At 46.4% G+C, this 18,376-nt stretch overlaps 1 protein-coding gene across 1 annotated transcript in view; it reads right to left on the reverse strand.

Annotated features, from left to right (window-relative positions):
• Positions 1 to 18,376, reverse strand: part of LOC146772545 (ceramide synthase 2-like) — a 244,517-nt gene that overhangs the window by 23,004 nt on the left and 203,137 nt on the right. Inside the window, exons 7-8 of the mRNA XM_085638549.1 lie at positions 16,582 to 16,674; positions 12,458 to 12,586 (exon numbers count right to left, since the gene is read on the reverse strand). Coding sequence (XP_085494675.1) covers positions 12,458 to 12,586; positions 16,582 to 16,674 — 222 coding nt within the window. The remainder of the gene's footprint in view (positions 1 to 12,457; positions 12,587 to 16,581; positions 16,675 to 18,376) is intronic.

Here is an 18,376-nt window from a genome sequence, read left to right on the forward strand (position 1 = left end):
GAACTAATCCCTAAATGAGACCACAAACCTATACTGATACACCAATTCCATATGCTGAAAACTTGGCAGATTGCTAAATTGAAATAGTTGGTAGCCTTTTAGTTTTTTTTGGCTGGTATTAGTACAGACAACTCCAATCTTTTAAATCGCAAAATTAATAAAATGTTGTTGATTTTAACAACATGAATGTAACGAGTCTGGGGTAAAATGGTTTTGAAGACCTGTGTCATACAGTGCAATTAAATGTTTCTTTTTTTGAGTACGGGTGAAAAAAGTTGCTCAACCTGTACCTAGAATGAGGTACCATTATTTCTTTTTAATTTTCTTAGATTTTTTATTTATGAAGAGGCATGCAAGGAACTAAAACCTTGACATCTGATACCGATAGTATCAGTCCAGGATAGACATATAGACTTTTTCATAGACTTCCATATCTGATAAGAAGTCTCTTCTCCAAAGGTAGACCTGGGGACTCTAGATCTGTCAAATATGGTGTAAAGCCTGACCTCTCAGGGGTAGAACTGCATGAACCAGAGATTCGAACCAGATTCCAAACCCAGCCGACCAAGAGTAGACTTACATAGAGCTACATCGTCAACATCTAACAAGCGAAGATATCCTAGAGGCGACCTAATTAGAGCTAAAGTTTTCAAACCCAAGGTCAATCCCAAACACTCAGATGACCAACATGGATTTAGACTTTTTAAATTAATTGCCAAGCCCAACCAATCAGAGATAACCCTGCCTATAGATAGATCTTTTAAATACACAACCAAGTCGAGTCATCGGGTGATAGACACACGGAGGTAGCTCTTTCTACTAGGGATAATGTAGGGAATCTCGCCCCTCTATGACAGTGCAAGGAATGCCAGCCCACTGTGCAAGCATTGAAGAATCCCAGCCTACTGTAAGAGTGTACTGAACCATAACCCACTCCGGGAGTGTGGCTAATCGCTGCCGACTATGAAGACCCCAAGTAATCGGAGTCCACTGTGAAAGCTGTAAGGAATTTCAAGCCACTGTGAGAGTGTAGGGAATCTTAACACACTGTGAGCGTGCATGGACTCTCGGCCCACGGCGAGAGCATAGAGAGTCCCGATCTACTTTGAGAATGCATGGAATATCAGCCCACTTCACTAGCCCTGGAGATGTATCACATTTACAGAATGCCCCAAAGCTCAGTCTATTGTGAGATTTCCACATAATCTGAGCCCACATGGAGAGGAAATGGAATATCAGTCAAAGTGCGGTTTAACTGGGGTTTTGGCACCAGAAGAAACATTTGTGAATGACAAGAGACCCACTTACTGACCTCCCCATTGGAGACTGGCCCAGCGAGGTAAGTGTTGGCCTGAGTAGAGACACGGAAGGAGCGCCATTCTGAAAATTGCCTCCAGGAGAGTTTGCACAAAATTTGCCCTCCTGGTTTTGGATGTGTGTGATGTGAGTGTCACCTTACCTTGGGCCTCCAAAGCCCTCGGATGCCCACAGAATATCAAAAAAAAGAGAGGTGAGTAGAATCCTGGTAATAAAAAATACTATAAGCAATCGTAGGGGAACATAATTACCAGTGAACTTTGAACAGAGGCAAATGAATGTCGATTCTAAAGAGATGGGCCAATGAGCTCAGCCACAACCCAATAGTCTTGGCTTGATGCCATGCTTGAAGGCCCCTTGCAAACGTCAAGCTGTCCTGCTGCATTTCCCACATTGTGGATTAGATTGGGAGCATTTCCGAGCGTGTGCCTTTTATGACACAACTAAAGAATAACACAATTCAGAGCTCAGAGCTCCCTTCTTACTGCCCAGTACCGCAGTGTTTTATACTGAATTAGTTGGGTGTAGAGTAGGGGTGGGTGGAATTTGCGTAGTCGCGCTACGCAAAGCTCCGCGAAACAGTAAAAAATCTCCGTGAGCACGCAAAACACGTGGAATGAATAGTTTCTTACCTGTCGGTGTAGTTTTGCAGCTTGAAGATCTTTCTGGATTCACTATGCTGTGCATTATTCCGCGATCTGGTGGTTGGGTCCGGATTCATAGTCTTTTTTTTTTTTTGTAGCCCAGGTGGGCGTCGACGTCCCACCATTTGGTGCACCTCTCGTGACGTCATCCCACCTTTGGGGCGCCATCTTCGGGTTCTTTTTTCCTCTCGTTTTTTTAACCCTAGGCGAATGATTAAATTATATGTCCACTTTTCTGTAGTATTTCATTCCTTCTGAACTTCTCTGTTTTTCCCCCTCTTCCTCCAGCCTCATCTTCCTGGCGGAGGTGGGTGGGTTCGCTAGTGAATCCAGAAAGATCTTCAAGCTGCAAAACTACACCGACAGGTAAGAAACTATTCGTTTTGCAGCGTGAATCTTTCTGGATTCACTATGCTGTGCATAGACTTTGTAGCGGTTTGTTATCTTTGTGGCGGCTGGGTGGTAGATGAGCGTTGGTCGTTGAATATGTGTTGAAGCACCTTCTGACCTACTTGTGCTTCCTTGTTCATCTGTATGTCCACGCAGTAGGGCTTGGTGAACGTGTGCACCGAAGCCCATGTTGCCGCCAGGCATATGTCCTGAATGGGCGTGTTTGCCAGAAAGGCAATGGTTGCCCCCTTCTTCCTTGTGGAGTGAGCTTGAGGCCCCTCCGTTAGCTCCTGTCCTGCCTGTTTGTGGCAAAACTGTATAGTTAGTGCAATCCACCTAGCAATGGTGCCCTTTGTCACTGGTCTCCCCATGAAACTCGATGCAAAGGACACAAAGAGCTGCTGAGTTTTTCTGTGCTCCTTGGTCCTCTCAATGTAGTGCATCACCGCTCTCCTAGCGTCTAGAGCAGGGGTACTCACAAACTTTCTGTCGGGGGCCAAAATTACAGTGTGGTTAGTGGCCGAGGGCCGCACTGGTAGGGGTGGAGTCAGTGGGGGCGGGATCAGTGGGGGCGGAGCTAGAGTAAAAAAAAAACCTTTCAAAACATTAGACAATGCTGTATTTCACAATCAGATGCAACTACAAAGAGCACATTTTGATAATACATTTTTATTTGAAGGCATTTAGTGAAAGTAGAACAGCAAGTACAAAGGCAAACATACTATGAGTAACCCTGCACTAGACAAAACACCATCTCTCTCTAATAAGAACAGTAATCACTGGAATTAGCAAGACATTTTTATTGTTGCCCAAAAATGTTGGAGACCAGGAAGGAGGCAGCAAGTGCTTTTAAAACCATATTATACATACAAACACTTCAGCAGCTCTGCCCATAGCACCACATCCTCTCCCCCACTGATCACCATACTGTCCCACTTAGAGAAACTTGCAGTGCACTGACCCGCTATAAACACCTGGATGTGACTCAATTCTAATTACGCACTTGACAAGAACAATATGCTGCCTACAAAAAATTAACATCCTAGAAAAAGCAAACACTCATAGGGAATGCAAGATTAAGTAAAGCATGTGAAATGTAAGCAGCGAGTGCTTTCGCATGAAAAGGTAAGGCCATGAATACAGGGGCCGGAAAGGACCCGTTTCAGTGCCCATTGCTTATAATTATATCCTTCAAAACATAGGCGTATGGCATAAAAAGACCACATTCGTAAACACACAGACGCTGTATACATTTTGTTTTCCAATTCACCCATCAAGCAGGTATTTCAGTACCTCCAGGCAAGGTGCACTTTCCCACACAGGGAAAACAATGTTGTTCAAAGAGGGGAGAAAACAAAAGTATCACTTCACTGGCAAACACTTTAGTGGCGCTAATGTGTTGGGGTGTAAATAAATCAATCTGGCCACCTTGCAACCACTCGGTCTTGCTTTAATTAGTTATTTTTTACATTTGGGATGTTTTATTCCTCTCCACCCCCGAGGCTGCACTGGTGTCAGAAAAAGACGTTCCCAGCAAAAATGTTTCACAGGGCAGCAAATAAGGAAAGGAGGAAAGAGAAGGTAATACCCGTTGCCTGGAGTCTTGGTTTTCACTGAGGAGCGAGACCGAAAGAGAGGGAAGACTCGGATGCTTAGAGGCCGTCACCGGGGCATGCGCTCACAGTTTAATTTATAGGGGGGAGGCTGCGCGCAGGAGCCAAATGTACATAACGATTACAAAAACATACCTGTGCAGGCACTGCTGCGAAGGTTCTCTGGGGCTGGAAGGACGTCGTGACACCAGGGGCACAGGAAGCTCACCAAAAGGTCCTTTAAAAGTCAGCTGTAACTAGCGCTAGTTACCGCTGACTTTTAAAGGGCCTGAGCTTCCTGTGATGTCAGAGGCAGGCAGGCCAATCGGAGGAAAGCAGAAAACAGAGACAATGGCCGCAGGAGGAAACGTTGTGATTACGTATTAAACGCGTATTCACAACGTTTGCTCCTGCGGCCATCTTCCCTGCTTACTCCAGAGAAGTGTACTGTACTCGATCTCGATCAAGGTCCGCGGGCCGCCAATGAAGGCCTGGCGGGCCGCCAGCGGCCCGCGGGCCGTACTATGAGGAACACTGGTCTAGAGTGTGTAGAGCCTTTTCTGCGTTCGAAGTTGGGTTTTGAAAGAAACTCGGTATCTGAATACTCTGGTTCATATGGAACGCCGACACGACTTTAGGCATGAAGTGTGGGTCCGTTCTCAGGACAACCCTATCCTTGTGTATCTGTATGTAGGGCTCTTGTAGCGTTAGTGCTTGCAGTTCGCTCACCCTGCGTAGCGAGGGTATGGCTACCAGAAATGCCGTTTTCATAGTCAACATTTGCATTGAGGCCTTGTGTAAGGGTTCAAACGGTGCCTTCATAAGCTCCGTCAGGACCACGTTGAGGTTCCATGCCGGCGGCGGCAACCTTTTAGGTGGCGCGATTCTTTTCGCTCCTTCCATGAATCTCTTTACTACCTGCGACGTAAAGAAACTTCCACCCTTCTCCCCTCTTGTGTAGGCTACTATCGCCGCTAGGGAGGTCGAGCATAGGTTACTTTTCAGAAGGTGCGTGAGGTATCTCAGCACTGTTGAGTCCTTTGTCATTTTATTTTGCAGCCCATTTTTCCTACACTATATTGTAAATCTTTTCCATTTCGCACTATAGCATTTGCGTGTAGTTGGTCTCCTTGCCTCTCGCAGCACTCGCATAGTGCTTGGAGGCAATCTAAGGTCCGCAAACTCTAAGTCTTCAGGAGCCATGCCGCCAGGCTGAGACTCTCTGGTTCTGGATGTAGAACCTCTCCGTTCTGCATGGAGAGCAGGTCCTTTCTTCTTGTGAATCTGTGTGGATTCCCTTGAGCCATTTCTAGAATTTGGGAGAACCAAGTCTGCCTTGCCCACCGTGGTGCCACCAGGATCAGTGTCATGTTGCTGGTTCTGCATTTCTCGAGCACCGTGTGTAACAGGGGTATCGGCGGAAAAGCGTAGGCAAATGTCCTTTACCAGTTTATCCATAGGGCATTCCCTTGGGATTGTTGATCTGGTTGCCTGGACGCGAAGCTTCGGCATTTTGCATTCTGGCGTGTTGCAAACAGGTCTATTGTGGGAGTTCCCCATTTCTGGAAAAGCTTCTGCGTTTCGTGCCCATTGAGCTCCCATTCGTGTGAAGCCGAGGTCTGCCTGCTTAGCCAGTCTGCCTCCACATTGTCCTTCCCTGGTAGGTGAATTGCCAGCAGGTCTATCTTGAGAGGTATGGCCCATCTCCAAATCTCCTGTGCCAGAGTGGAAAGGGGGAACGACTGTGTCCCACCCTGTTTGTTGATATAAAACATGGTTGTGGTGTTGTCCGTTTGAATCAACACTCTCTGGTTGTACAGGTGCTTCTGGAATGCCTTCAGGGCTAGCAGGACAGTCTTCAATTCCAGGTAATTGATATGTCTGACCGCATCTGCCGGAGCCCACAGACCCCTCACTCTGAGTTTGTCCACGTGTGCTCCCCATCCCCTTTGAGATGCGTCCGTGGTGATGGTCACAGTTGGGCTTGGTGGTGCCAGGCTTTTCCCTGTAGTTATGTTGTCCCTGTTCCACCAAGTTCTCTCTACCTGCACTGCGTGCGTAACAACCACTAGATCTTCCCAACTTCCGCTTGCCTGTGACCATTGCTGTTGTAGCCATTCTTGGAATGGTCTCATGTGAAGACGTACATTTGGGACCAGGTGGATATATGATGCCATCATCCCCATGATCTTGCTCACTGTTCTCACTGTCAGAACTCGCCCCTTCTGGTAGAGGCGCGTCTCCCTCAGTAGGGCTGCTGCTCTCCTGTCGCTGGGCACAACCGTTCTGTTTATGGTGTTGATTTTTGCTCCCAGGAAAATCTTCACCTATTCTGGCTTCATTGATGACTTCCCCCAGTGTATAGAGAACCCCAGGTTCGTCAGTGTCTTTGTCACCTGTGCTGCGTGTTTCTCGCACTTCTCGTGGGTGTTTGCTTTGATCAGCCAGTCGTCTAGGTAAGGGTACACATGAATCCCCTTCCTTCGTAGGTATGCTGCGACTGCCGACAGGCATTTCGTGAATACCCTTGGTGCTGATTTTAGCCCGAAGGCCAGGGTCGTGAATTGGTAATGATCCTGGTTGATGCTGAATCTTAAAAGTCTTTTGTGCCTTCTGTTTATTGGGATGTGCAGGTAGGCATCTTTGAGATCCACGGTGGACATGAAGTCTCCGTCCCTTATTTGGGGCAGCACCTCCTGTAGCGATGTCATTTTGAACTTTTGTGTTCTGATGTATTTGTTTAGGTATCGCAGATCCAGGATGGGTCTGAGTTTCGTCTACTTTTGGTACCACGAAGTAGTTCGAGTAGACCCCTTTGTTCCTTTCCTTGTAAGGCACTGGCTCGATGGCTCTCTTTTCGAGCAGCTTCTGTGTTTCCTCTCTGAGTTGAGCAAGCTCCTGACCTGAGCGTTGCCTTCTTTTTGGTTTTCTGTTTGGAGGCGTCCCCTCCAAGTCCACACAGTAACCGTGTTGTATGACGTTCAGTATCCACTTGTCCGTGGTTATACGTTGCCATTCCTGTAGGTAGAGGCCCAGTCTTCCGCCTACTGGTGTTGGATGCTCGTAGGCGATCGGGTCTCTTCCCCCCCCTCGTTGTTTTTGCATTGCGCCTCACCCCTGGGGGTATGTTGGGGGTGAGCGTCCCCATGCGTGCCGAGTCACTTAGATGAGGGTTGGTCACCCCCTCGTCTCCTTTGGCCACGTCCGTTTCCCCTCCCGCGAAAGGACTGGCCCGAGGCTGGTACTGCCACTTTTGTTTTTGCTGATTTTGCTGGCCGTGACATTCACCCTGCTGTCCTTGCTGGAACGTCTGGTGCGACGCTCCCTGCTGGTTACCCCCTCTACCGTAGGGTCTCCTGGTTGGAGTGCCTCTTCTCATCCCCCTGAACTGTAGGGCCCCCATGGACCTTGCCGTCTCGTTCTCTTTCTTCAGCTGGGTGAGCTTTTCGTCCACTGTCGCCCCGAATAGTGTTTCCCCATTGAAAGGGGTGTTTAATATGTTGCTCTGCACCTCCTGTTTGAATCCAGAGATTCTCAGCCAGGCCGGTCTTCGTTCGGTGATCCCTATGGCCATTAGTCTGCTTGAAGTTTCCACCCCGTCCAATGCAGTCTTAATGCATGAGTTGGCTATGTTTTTACTTTCTTCCACAAGGTGGGAGGCTCTTTGGCGGTACTCTTCAGGGAGGTGTTTGACTAATTCCCCCATCTCGTCCCAGTGCTGGTACTGGTGTCGATTGAGAAGCGCATTGGAGTTCGCCATGCGCCAGTGCATTGCAGCGTTCCTTTCGACCTTCCTTCCAGTGAGGTCCATTCTCCTGCTTTCCTTATCGGGGGGTGGTCCCGAGGTCGCTGGCACGTTGGCCCTTCTCCTGGCCGTGGAAGCGATGATGGAGTCGGCAGTGACCGCTCCCTTGCTGTAAGGCGGGTCCAGGGAGGAGTGCTTGTACTTCTTCTCCGTCCTGGGCGTGATGGACCGGCATGTTGCTGGTTCCTTAAAGGCCTCCTTCCCCTGGTTCATTACGCTTTGGAGCATGGGAAGGAACTGGCTCCTCGTCTGAATGGGGAGCAGAGTCTCGAGAAGGAAATCAGGTTTTGGCTTCTCCTCGTCCAGTTTTACCCCAAAGGCTGCTGCAGCACTCCTGACGACCACATTGTACACCCCGATGTTGTCGGGCGGCGAAGGCCTCGAAGGATACGTGTCCACGGGCTCTTCGGGATTTTCGGCGTCGATGTCTTGCCATTCCAGCTCGTGAGTGGTTGATGGCGCCGAGCCGTAGAACGACTGCTGGTCGCCTTCCTGGTCTTCGCCTTCATAGTAGGTGCCTTCTTCCTCCTCCTCAGGATCTCTCGGCAGCCCTTCGGCGTCGAATTCATCCTGTTCCTCGATCTCGACGACGTCCGTCGACGGAGTCGTTGGAATTCTGAATTGTTTCAATTTGGCGTCGAACTCCTTCTTCCTCTGAAGGATGCTCTCCATCTCCGCCTCGAGCCTTCTCTTCTTCTTCTCCATTTCGGAGATGCTTTCGACGTCAACCGCGGCTCTTTTCGACAGAGCTTGCGTCGACGCTGGCTTGTCTTTCTGCGTCGAACGCCCCGTTTGGTGGGCTGTTCTCGACGAACTCTGCCTTTCGGCGTCCTTCGGCACCAGGGAGTCCTTCTCGCAGGATCCGCTCGGCCTTTTGTCCATGGATCCACCCTTGGTCGTCGAAATTTTCGGCGCCGGTGCTCCTTTTGAGGACTTTGACTCAGATTTTCGAGAGTCCGTCTCGGGTTTTCGAGGCCCTTTCGGGGTTTTTGAACTCGACGATTCTCTTACCTCGTCAGGCGTTTTCGTATCGGTCTCTGCGACCGTGAAGACGTCGGGTCCTTCGGCGATGTTGTCCTCATCGTCGGTGGAGAGGCCCAGATCGTAAAGCGACGGGGCCTTACCCTTGCCTTCCATGCTGCAGTTAGCTCTTCTCTGGCGTTCTTTCACCCGGAGCGTCTTCGGCGCGAAAGCTGAACAGGCGTTGCAGTCCTTGCTCGGGTGGTCGATCGGTAGGCAAAGGTTGCAGACCGGATGCTGGTCCTTCTGCGCGAACTTGTGGTGGCAATTAGGGCAGAATTTGAATGGTGTCTTGTCCATTGCGCTCAGAGCCTCTGAGTGCGCATCTTCGAAGGGCGTCGAAGAAAATTCTTAGGAATTCTTCCTTATTCGCGTCCCGGATGTAAGTTATTCCTCTCTGTGATCTCAGTAGTTCTTTCTCGACGAAACTCGTGTTTTCTCCTTCTTCCTTCGATTGAAATCCTGGAGCTTCTCGATGACGATCCAGACCCAACGGCGGAAAAAAGAATCTGAAGATGGCGCCCCAAAGGTGGGACTTCCGCAGGAAGCACGACGACGTCACGAGAGGTGCACCAAATGGTGTGACGTCGACGCCCACCTGTGCTACAAAAACAAAATACAAAAAACAAAAGAAAGACTACGAATCCGGACCCAACCACCAGATCGCGGAATAATGCACAGCATAGTGAATCCAGAAAGATTCACGCTGCAAAATTGCTTGTTCCGCCCATTCGCGATGCTTTTTTCCTGTTCGCGAATGCTGTTTGCGTGCTTGGGGAGAAATATCTCGCGAACACGCATTTTTAAAGCGCGAACAAGCAAAAAATTTCGCGAAGCTGCGGGTCGCGCAATTTTTGGCAATTTCGCCTTCTCCGTGGAACGCAAAATTACCCAAATTCCGTGAGCGGAACGGAATTTACCGCCCAGACCTAGTGTAGAGCAGCAGGTGCAGTGGCATCAGGGACCAGGAGTTTGAGAGTTCCACTACATGTCAATTATGGCTGTCCTGACCCACACAAATGGGGGAGTGGTGGCCATATTCTGCTTATAATAGGGCCATGGCACCCCTTGCTATGCCACTGTTGTGTTACCCAACTTGGGAGCCCATTCTGCTTCTATGAAGGTGTGTAGGCCAAATCCGGCTTGGAGGAGAGGTGAGGTTGTCATAGTTACACCAGCCACACTGTGGACCACGTGCCGGTACAGGAAATGATGAGACTTATTTTTGTTACCGTGCTGGCCAGCTAAGGCTGGCGGTATGCCAAGGACATTTCCACATTCACAGAGGCTTGGTGTGTGATAAGCAGATCTGCCTTTTATGTTGAGACCTCTTTGTACGATAGCACTGCTTGCCTCTGATGAGAAATGAACAAGCTATGAAAAAGCCATTAATTTCCAAATTTTCGACCTTTTGGGTTTGCAAATTTTTTTTTTTACTATTGGTGAGTGGCATCAATCAAAATAAAAACATTGAATTAAAAATACTGCAATATTGTGTATGCGCTCACGCACGGATACACCTCATGCAGCTGTGGTAACCTAGTGTGATGACATATGTGTGAATGCCATTTTGTTTAATTTTTATTTACTGTTCCAAAATGGTGAACCCTACTTGGAGTAGTTAAGAAAAAATAATTTCAACTCATGCTAAAGAACTTTTAAAAAATGGAGCACCCTGGCAGCTGCCGGGGCCTTCCAAAAATCTGAATAAAAAAAAAAAAACAATAAATAAAAAAAATATATATATATACATATATATACATGCTATGGGAGCAGTAGGTAGCAATGGAGGAATGGGTAAGGGTAAAAGGTGGGGAAGAGTTGGTAGAAGGGTGATTAGGGAAACAGTGGAGGAGATTATGGCTGGGGTGTTAGCACCAAAAATGGAAAGACAGGATGGGAAAGCAAAGCCCGACATGGGAGTTGAGGGAGAAAGAAGCAACATGGAACCTTAGGGTGGTATTTGCCGAGGAAGCACCAAATGAGAGAAGGAAAGTTCTGAGAAGGAAAGAAAGAGGTAGTTCCTCAAAAGTGAGCAGTGGAAGCATACAAGTCATTCAGGCAAAAGAATGGGAAAGAAGCTATGCTCCAAGGTAAGGACAAACACAAGAAGACAAATGTCCTTGAGGCATTAGAAATAACGTATGGGACAGTGTTTATCATCCCGGACAAACCTCTCATCTTAGTTTATTTTCTCCACTCCAATTCGACCCCTCTTCCAATGTGCCGATGTGCGTTTGTGTATTCTGAAATGTGCAACCCAGATCCTGCAGTATTTGCTTTGTGGGGAGAGCCATCCACCCCACCACTAACACCCACAAAATGGGCCTCAGCTCCTGCTCTATGCCCATGGCATAAACCAGAAGGTCTGGGTTAAAAATTATTATCTTCAATTTACTAGGAGCCTTCACTCCTGTATGTTGTCGGCTGAAGTGCGGGTCTCGTCTAGAGCACCGTCTGGGTCAATCAGCCCCATCTTCACTCCCGTTGTGGAGATTTGCAGTAATGTAAACTACAGCAATGAGTTTATTGGTGATAAAGCTCTAAACGAGAGTGATATTCTTCAGAATATGCCGGTGATCCCCTTCTGTGAAGATCGGCCTATACCTTGTGTGTTGCCTTTTTCAACCCAAGGTCATTACGCAGGGTACAGTTGGTAATGGCTAGCCAGGTGAGCCCTCAGAGTGTACTGAGAACCCCTGAACTCTTGGAACCCCCAGAACTGTATGAGATTCCTTTAACTATCACAAAGCTGAGATTCCTTGTGTCTGTCACAGAGGCCGGAAATTTTCCTGATCTCTCACAGTGAACCGTGATTCCCTCAACCCCCTACAATTGGATGGGAATGAACAACAGGTTGGGATTCCATGAACTCTAACAATTGGTCCACGTTCCATACACTCACAGTGGGATGAGATTCCATGAGCCCTAACAATTGGTTTAGATTCCACATACTTCCAGTCGGATAAGATTCTGTGAACTCTCACAGTGGGATGGGATTCCCAGAAACCCAACAGTGAAGTGACATTCCCTGAACTCTCACAATTCAATTGCTTTTTTTTTTATTCCATACACCCACAGTGGGATGGGATTCTGTAAATTCTCATTATACGCTGAGATCCTTTGAACTTTCAAAGTGACCTGAGATTGCTGAACTCAGTGAGTGTTGAATTGCTACCACCTTACAAGGAGCTTTAGATCGCATACACTTGCTGTGGGTTGAGATTCCATGATTTCGCATGGCTGCTTGACATTCCCTGAGCTCTCAGTGGGCAGAGAGTCCATGATCTCTCGCAGGAGGCCAGATTCTTGCATCTCTCACACTTGGCCGAATTTTCCTGCACTGTCCCAGTGGAATGAGATTTCCTGCACCTCCCCAGTAGGTTGTGAGTCTATGCACACACCCAGTGGACTGTACTCTCACAAAAGGCTGAGCTTTACTGCACTGTCACAGAATATGCGATGCCCTGTGCTCACAGCGGGCTACGTTTGCAGTATACTGGCTGTGAGCTGTGATCTGCTATGCAGTAATGGAGTCACTTAAGAGTACCAATTAATAAAGTAGATATTAAAAAGTAATATCGCCCATCATGAGCTTGGAGTTTGCACTGTTGGGCCATGTTTGTTGTTCTGTAAGTGTATAGAAAGACAGTAACGGTGGAACAGAACACATGTGGCCATACACTCACCTCTAATATGAAATCCGATGCATCATGTAGAACCATCACAAATGTGCCAGCACGGACGTAGTTGGAAGCGTAGGAGAAGACGATCAGGAAGATGGTAGCGAAGTGGTGGATAACTTGCTCTTTCAAGTCCTGGAATCAGAAGAATAGATTACCTTGTCAGGGTCACGCCTCCTGAACATAAAAATTCACAAAGAATCCAAAAACGAATAGCATCATACATACTAACCCCTCTACTCTTTCTAGGACCAACCCCAGGAAACGGCTAGTACGGAGTTGGCCAAGCCATCATTCAATGACGAAATCGAAATACACGTCAATGCCCAATCCAACAAGACCACTAGTTACACATGGATCTTAACCCCACTCTATTTAAACAGCATGCCACTAAATTAGAATTTCTCAGCATTGCCTACTTCCCCTCAAAATGTCCTAGCTCCATTCACAAATGATCGTGCTCCTTACCAAACATTTTCCCATATAATTATATGACGTTTGAATCTTACCCGAATGCCCATGTTGTGTAAAAGAGTCCATCTCGGACGCTGGCTCATATGGTGTTGGCCAAATATGTACACACATCTCTACATACCAATACATTCCAGCCCTTTGCCTTCAATTGACCGGTAATGTGTTCAATTTTTAACTTTTGCCTCAGTCTTTGTGTTGTGCAAAACAACCTCTTGAAGAAACAATTTTTGGAGATTTGAACCAAATGCCTTCACAAATTCCCATGCCACGTACAGATCCCTAGTGTGTCATACATTTTAGTGATGTACAGGCTCATGTTTGTAGCCTTGTTTTTAACCTTTGTAATGCGCGGAAGTCATTCCTTGAAAGCCCTAATACATAATGAAGATTAATGAGCATCTCATGTGTCATGGGGGAAGGGAGTGGGTCAGAAGATACCAGGGTAATGTAAATTGATACTTGTATAGCGCACTACTCACCCTCAAGGGTCTCAAGGCGCTTGTACGAATACCGCTGTGGAACCCATCCTGGCTTTCCCTGTGAGGCGTCCACTCCTGGGCACCCCCAAGGTGGAGGCCAAGCATCCTTAGCGTTGTGGGGGCCGTTGTGGAGATTAAGCAAGCTATTGCCCAGAGTTGCAGAGTGGGACTCCATGAATGGAATGGCACCGAGGCGAGAATTATCAGGTCCGTGGAATTTTTGAGCCCAAGACCCGCCGAGGCGGGGAATTGAACCCTGGTCCCGGGCTAGACCTCTGCATCAGGGTCTGCCGCTCTAACCATTGAGCCACACTTCTCCACTGATTGGTGACTTAGGTTACCTCTGCAGAGTCTCTCGCATGGGATGAGAGTCTGATACATGGGTGTTAGTAAGTGGCTATCTATCGATTGACAAACCTTGGAAATGTAAAGCGGTCTTTCCATTGCAGCCTTTGTGGAATAACATGCTCGGTGTCCTCCCTCTGTCTTAAGAAATACGAAGCATTTCACACCTCCTCTATTCTGCCCTAACCTTCCTCCCATCACGGCAGGCTGCATTTCAGCTAGTACTAAAATGAAAAATAATTTTTAATTTTTATTTTATTTTTTAGAGTTTTATATAGCGCGAACTAGACCAGAGACATCGGGTATCAGAGCGCTTTACAAGAGCACCAGTTTCGTTACAGAAGGACACATACATTTTTGTTAGGCACAGGGAGATTAATTGATTTGCCCAGAATCACAGGATGTTGAGCGTCGTTGCTGAGACTCGAACCCGGTTCCCCACTCCGAGGTCCACCGCTCTAGCCGTAAGGGTACATCTTCTCGCCTTAATTAAAACGTTTGAAGACAATTACCTTAGTCACAGTGTGCAACACCCCTTGTTTATGCCCACTGACTTATTTGTGGCCCGAAACATCAATTTATGACAAACACAATGGTCTTGCTTCACAAAACATTTTGAAAAAATCAGAGTCCATTGCAGTTGGAAAATGTTGCCCTTTTTTTCTAGTCATTGCTGCTGTTACTGAGGTAAGTAAAAAAACATTTAATATGACACAGTACCAGTGGATCTTAGATCTGAGAGAGTAGGGAACACATTCACAAGGGATAAGTCAAATGACAATGTTCTTTTCTGTTCTAAAGAAATATTTGCCGTCATCAGATGCAGGACCTGCCAGGGTAAGAAAGATTGTCTCGACATCTGCCTTGGAACTCAGTATATGTCTGTTTGTATGCGAGTATATATGTATTTGACATGCGGTACTTCTCTTGGCCAAACATGGTTGGTCTTGACCCCTACCTTGGAACTCAGTGTAGGTCTGTTTGTATGTGAGTATATATGTATTTGACTTGCGGTACTTCTCTTGGTCAAGCCTAGTTGGGCAGCAACAGAGCATTCAACGATGGGGGAGAGCTCACGGATATGAGTTTCATCTTTTACGGTGAGGCAAGTAACATGTAGAGTCTTAGCCAGGTCTGAAAAGGTATCATTCCTGTTGGCCTTGTAGGTGATCAGCTGATTTTGAAGCTAATATGGCTCTGTCGGCAGTGCCACTGTAGTTCAGTGAGTCCCGGGCTGATGATTAACTTTCTATACTTTGGTACAGTTTCCCATGGTGTACTGGATAGATAGATTTCAGGGGGAGTCTGTATGGTGTTTTTAAGACCACTGAGAAGAGTGTTATCTCTGTTCTGGAGGGAAAGGACCAGGGCTTTCACAGTTATTCTGAAATTTGCTTCTGGATCAAACAGATTTAAATACTCCAAGAGTGAGAGCTGGTCCCTTGCTGATGTTTTTCTTTTTGATGTGTTATTTGAATGCGAGGCCCTTGTCCAGGACGAATCGAAGTAATTTAAAATTGTCAGCTGAGGGTGAAGCAATCTACATACAAGCCAGAGAGTCATGCTTGTTTTCAGTTATTGATACCGAAAGTAACTCAGTCTTTGTGGGGGTGAGCGTCAGGATGATGTTCGCCTTCCTATTCTGGATTAACATGAAACATGAATTGAGTCACTAAATGACACTGGTAGAAGTGATTTTGAGACTGAGTTGTATGGTTGACATATTAATGGATTTTGATGATGTTGATGGTGACTAAAGATACGAGAAATTCCATATAGAGTATGAAGATGATGGCGGTGAGGATGGAATCCCGAGGTACTTCCTAAGAGATGATTGTGATGGTGACTGGTGAGTTATTATGGGAATCATTTCAATACTGTGTTATAGAAGATCATTCAAAATGTGGGTCAGTGCTGGATGGTTGGCTGTGTTAAAGGCCGCAGAGGGATTGAGCCATACGTGGAGGCAGAGGTTGTTTCTGTTCTTGATGAAGTAGTCATGGCCTACTCGGAGGGCAGCAGTCTCCGTGTTGCAGCATTGTCTGAAGTTGGACTGGTGCTCCTGTAAAACACAGTTCTGGCGGATCTGGCCTTGCAGTTGAGATGTGGTTCCTTTTTCAGTGATGTGATTTTTGCTATGTAGCTTATGTGAGTGATGTGCTGGAAGCTGGCGAGATCATCTGGGTTTAGGGTTGGTTTCTTCGGAGGAGAAAGGTATCTGTTTCATCTTGAGGGCACCAGGAAATGTTCATCAGTTGAGTGAGCAGTGGCCAATATTGAGGATGGGCATTTCATCAAGAGATAGTCCAAGGAGGTATATATTTATAGTATTAGACCATTTACAGAAAAAGTTGGGAAACAGTCATATACACATTTGAAAAAAAACTCCTGACCAGTTGGAACTCTTAAAAGGTATTTAACCACACAGTACAGCTTAAATATGCACCACAGCCCAGTCTGAGCTCATTCCAGCCAGCATGGTTTAGAACTGATTATGAAGTGCATAGAGGATCCTGACCACATGCTGTAAATGGATTGGTTAGATGGATAACAAAGGGAACGTGGAAGAGGCGTGAATAAGCCCGAGCCAAAGTAAATGTGCATGTTCTAAAGGCGACAGATGAAGGGGTTAGAGTAACATATGGAGCAAATGGGTAAATAGAAATTTGTCAGGCAGGGATAAGTCAATACCAGTGAATGTTCTAAAACAAACCACAAAAACAATGCATCCCTCCTGGCAAACTAGCTGGGCAAACATAACACAAAATAAACCACCCAACCTCCAAATCCACACCATTCCTGAGCAAGTTCCAACTAATGTACGTCACTTACCTTTCTTTTCACATCGAAGGCGACAGTGAGGAGCAGCGAGCTGTAGAACCCCAGTTCTAATATGTAGTACCAGTACAGCGATGGAATCAAAGGCTGCAACAAAAATGAAGCGTAGGAGTGGAATACATAACACCACTTGAGTGCAAACAGGACAAACAGCACGTGTTACTACAGCAGTGATGGCCATACAGAAGGGGAAAAGATTTTCTCCCTACCAGGTTTACATTTTTCAAAGGTTTGCATACAACCATTCCAAAGGTTGTTAAGATATTTTTTAACATGCAGGAAACACATCAAAGAAAAAAGTAGGTTTTTTCACAATAAAAAATTAACTACAAACACTACTTGTAGCAGGTTGTGCCAGCATTTTTCATTTCATATTATAAGAGAGGGAGGCAATGTCCAGGAAAGCTTTACATTCTTATTTTACTGTAGAACACAGTATTTACTGCTGAATGTGTAGAATGAGGCATTAAATGTTACTTTGTTATAGTAAAAGCCCCACACCTGACACTTTTTGGAGGGGAGAAGATGTATTCTAAGAACACACAGACACCATAACACAGAATCAAAGAGAGTAGCAGCAGTACCCAGCAAATGCAAGGAAACCTCTAGGCCTTGTGGACACATAACATCCGAATTACAAACAGAAGGAAGAAAAACAAAAACAAAATTCCAATGGAATAGGGTTTATGTCCATTACAACTTTTTTAAGGTGGGAGGTGGACAATTTGGTATTAGTAATGCTTGTTAAGGGTGGCTAGTGTTTCTAAAAAAAACGGTGTTGGTTGATGCAAAACATTGTGCTCCAATCACTAGGGCCGTGGGGACGTTGTAGAAGTGGCACATCGCTTCCTAAGATGATGCCAATCCGGGGCCTAGCCTTGGCTGATTATTCTGGTTGGACTAGCTTGGAAATATTTTATGAACCCACAATTCATCAGAAATTAGAGAGCACACTGAAGGAGGAACATAGGCCATTAGAGACCCATAAAGCTTCACAGAAGCATCGAGGAGGTTCAGCGAGCTGTCTCTTACGGTGAGCACGATTAACCTGCATTGCCCCAGAGCATATGTGCTTGGATGATATCTCAAGTCATGCACTCAGGAAGCATCATATTGATGAGCCTAGTACATGTGCAAGGTGGGTTGCATCCCTTCCTGAGGTGCATCACTTCAAACTCAAGGAACCCTAATAAGATATTTCCCTCCCCTCACAAACTAGAACTTGAGAAATGTAAATACTGAAATATTTAACAAAGAGAAACCTGCAATGTGGTATTTTATCTTACCCCAACCCAGGAATGTAAGACCACACATAGAGATGATGAAACCCCACTAATGCCCACCCACAACCACTAGGTAGATCATATGTCTAGGGTCACAGAGGTCTTGTCACCTGTGAACTGTTGGGAGTTGGCATGAGATCAAAGGGCCTTTTTACCTACAACCTGAATGAGGAAGATGTTTTCAGATCATACATGTAGGAGCGTGTTTCAGATCATGCCGGTCATATTACTTGACAAGCTCTGTGTGAGAGTCCGCCTCAGGTCATGGAGGTCTTCTCACCTGAAAACTGTGTGTGAGAATTATTCTCAGGAGATACATATCTTATTACTTGTAATCTCTGTTTGAGTATCGGTCTCATGTCATATGAGTCTTATTACCCACAAATTCTGTGTGAGAGCTGCTTTCAGGTCACACAGGTCGTATTATCTGTACACTGTAAGTGATTTGGACTAAGTTCATATGAGTAGTGTTACCTGTAAACTCTATTTGAGAGTTGGTCTCATGT

The sequence above is a fragment of the Triturus cristatus genome, chromosome 12 (genome assembly GCF_964204655.1).
Source record: "Triturus cristatus chromosome 12, aTriCri1.1, whole genome shotgun sequence".
NCBI classification, from domain to species: Eukaryota; Metazoa; Chordata; class Amphibia; order Caudata; family Salamandridae; genus Triturus; species Triturus cristatus.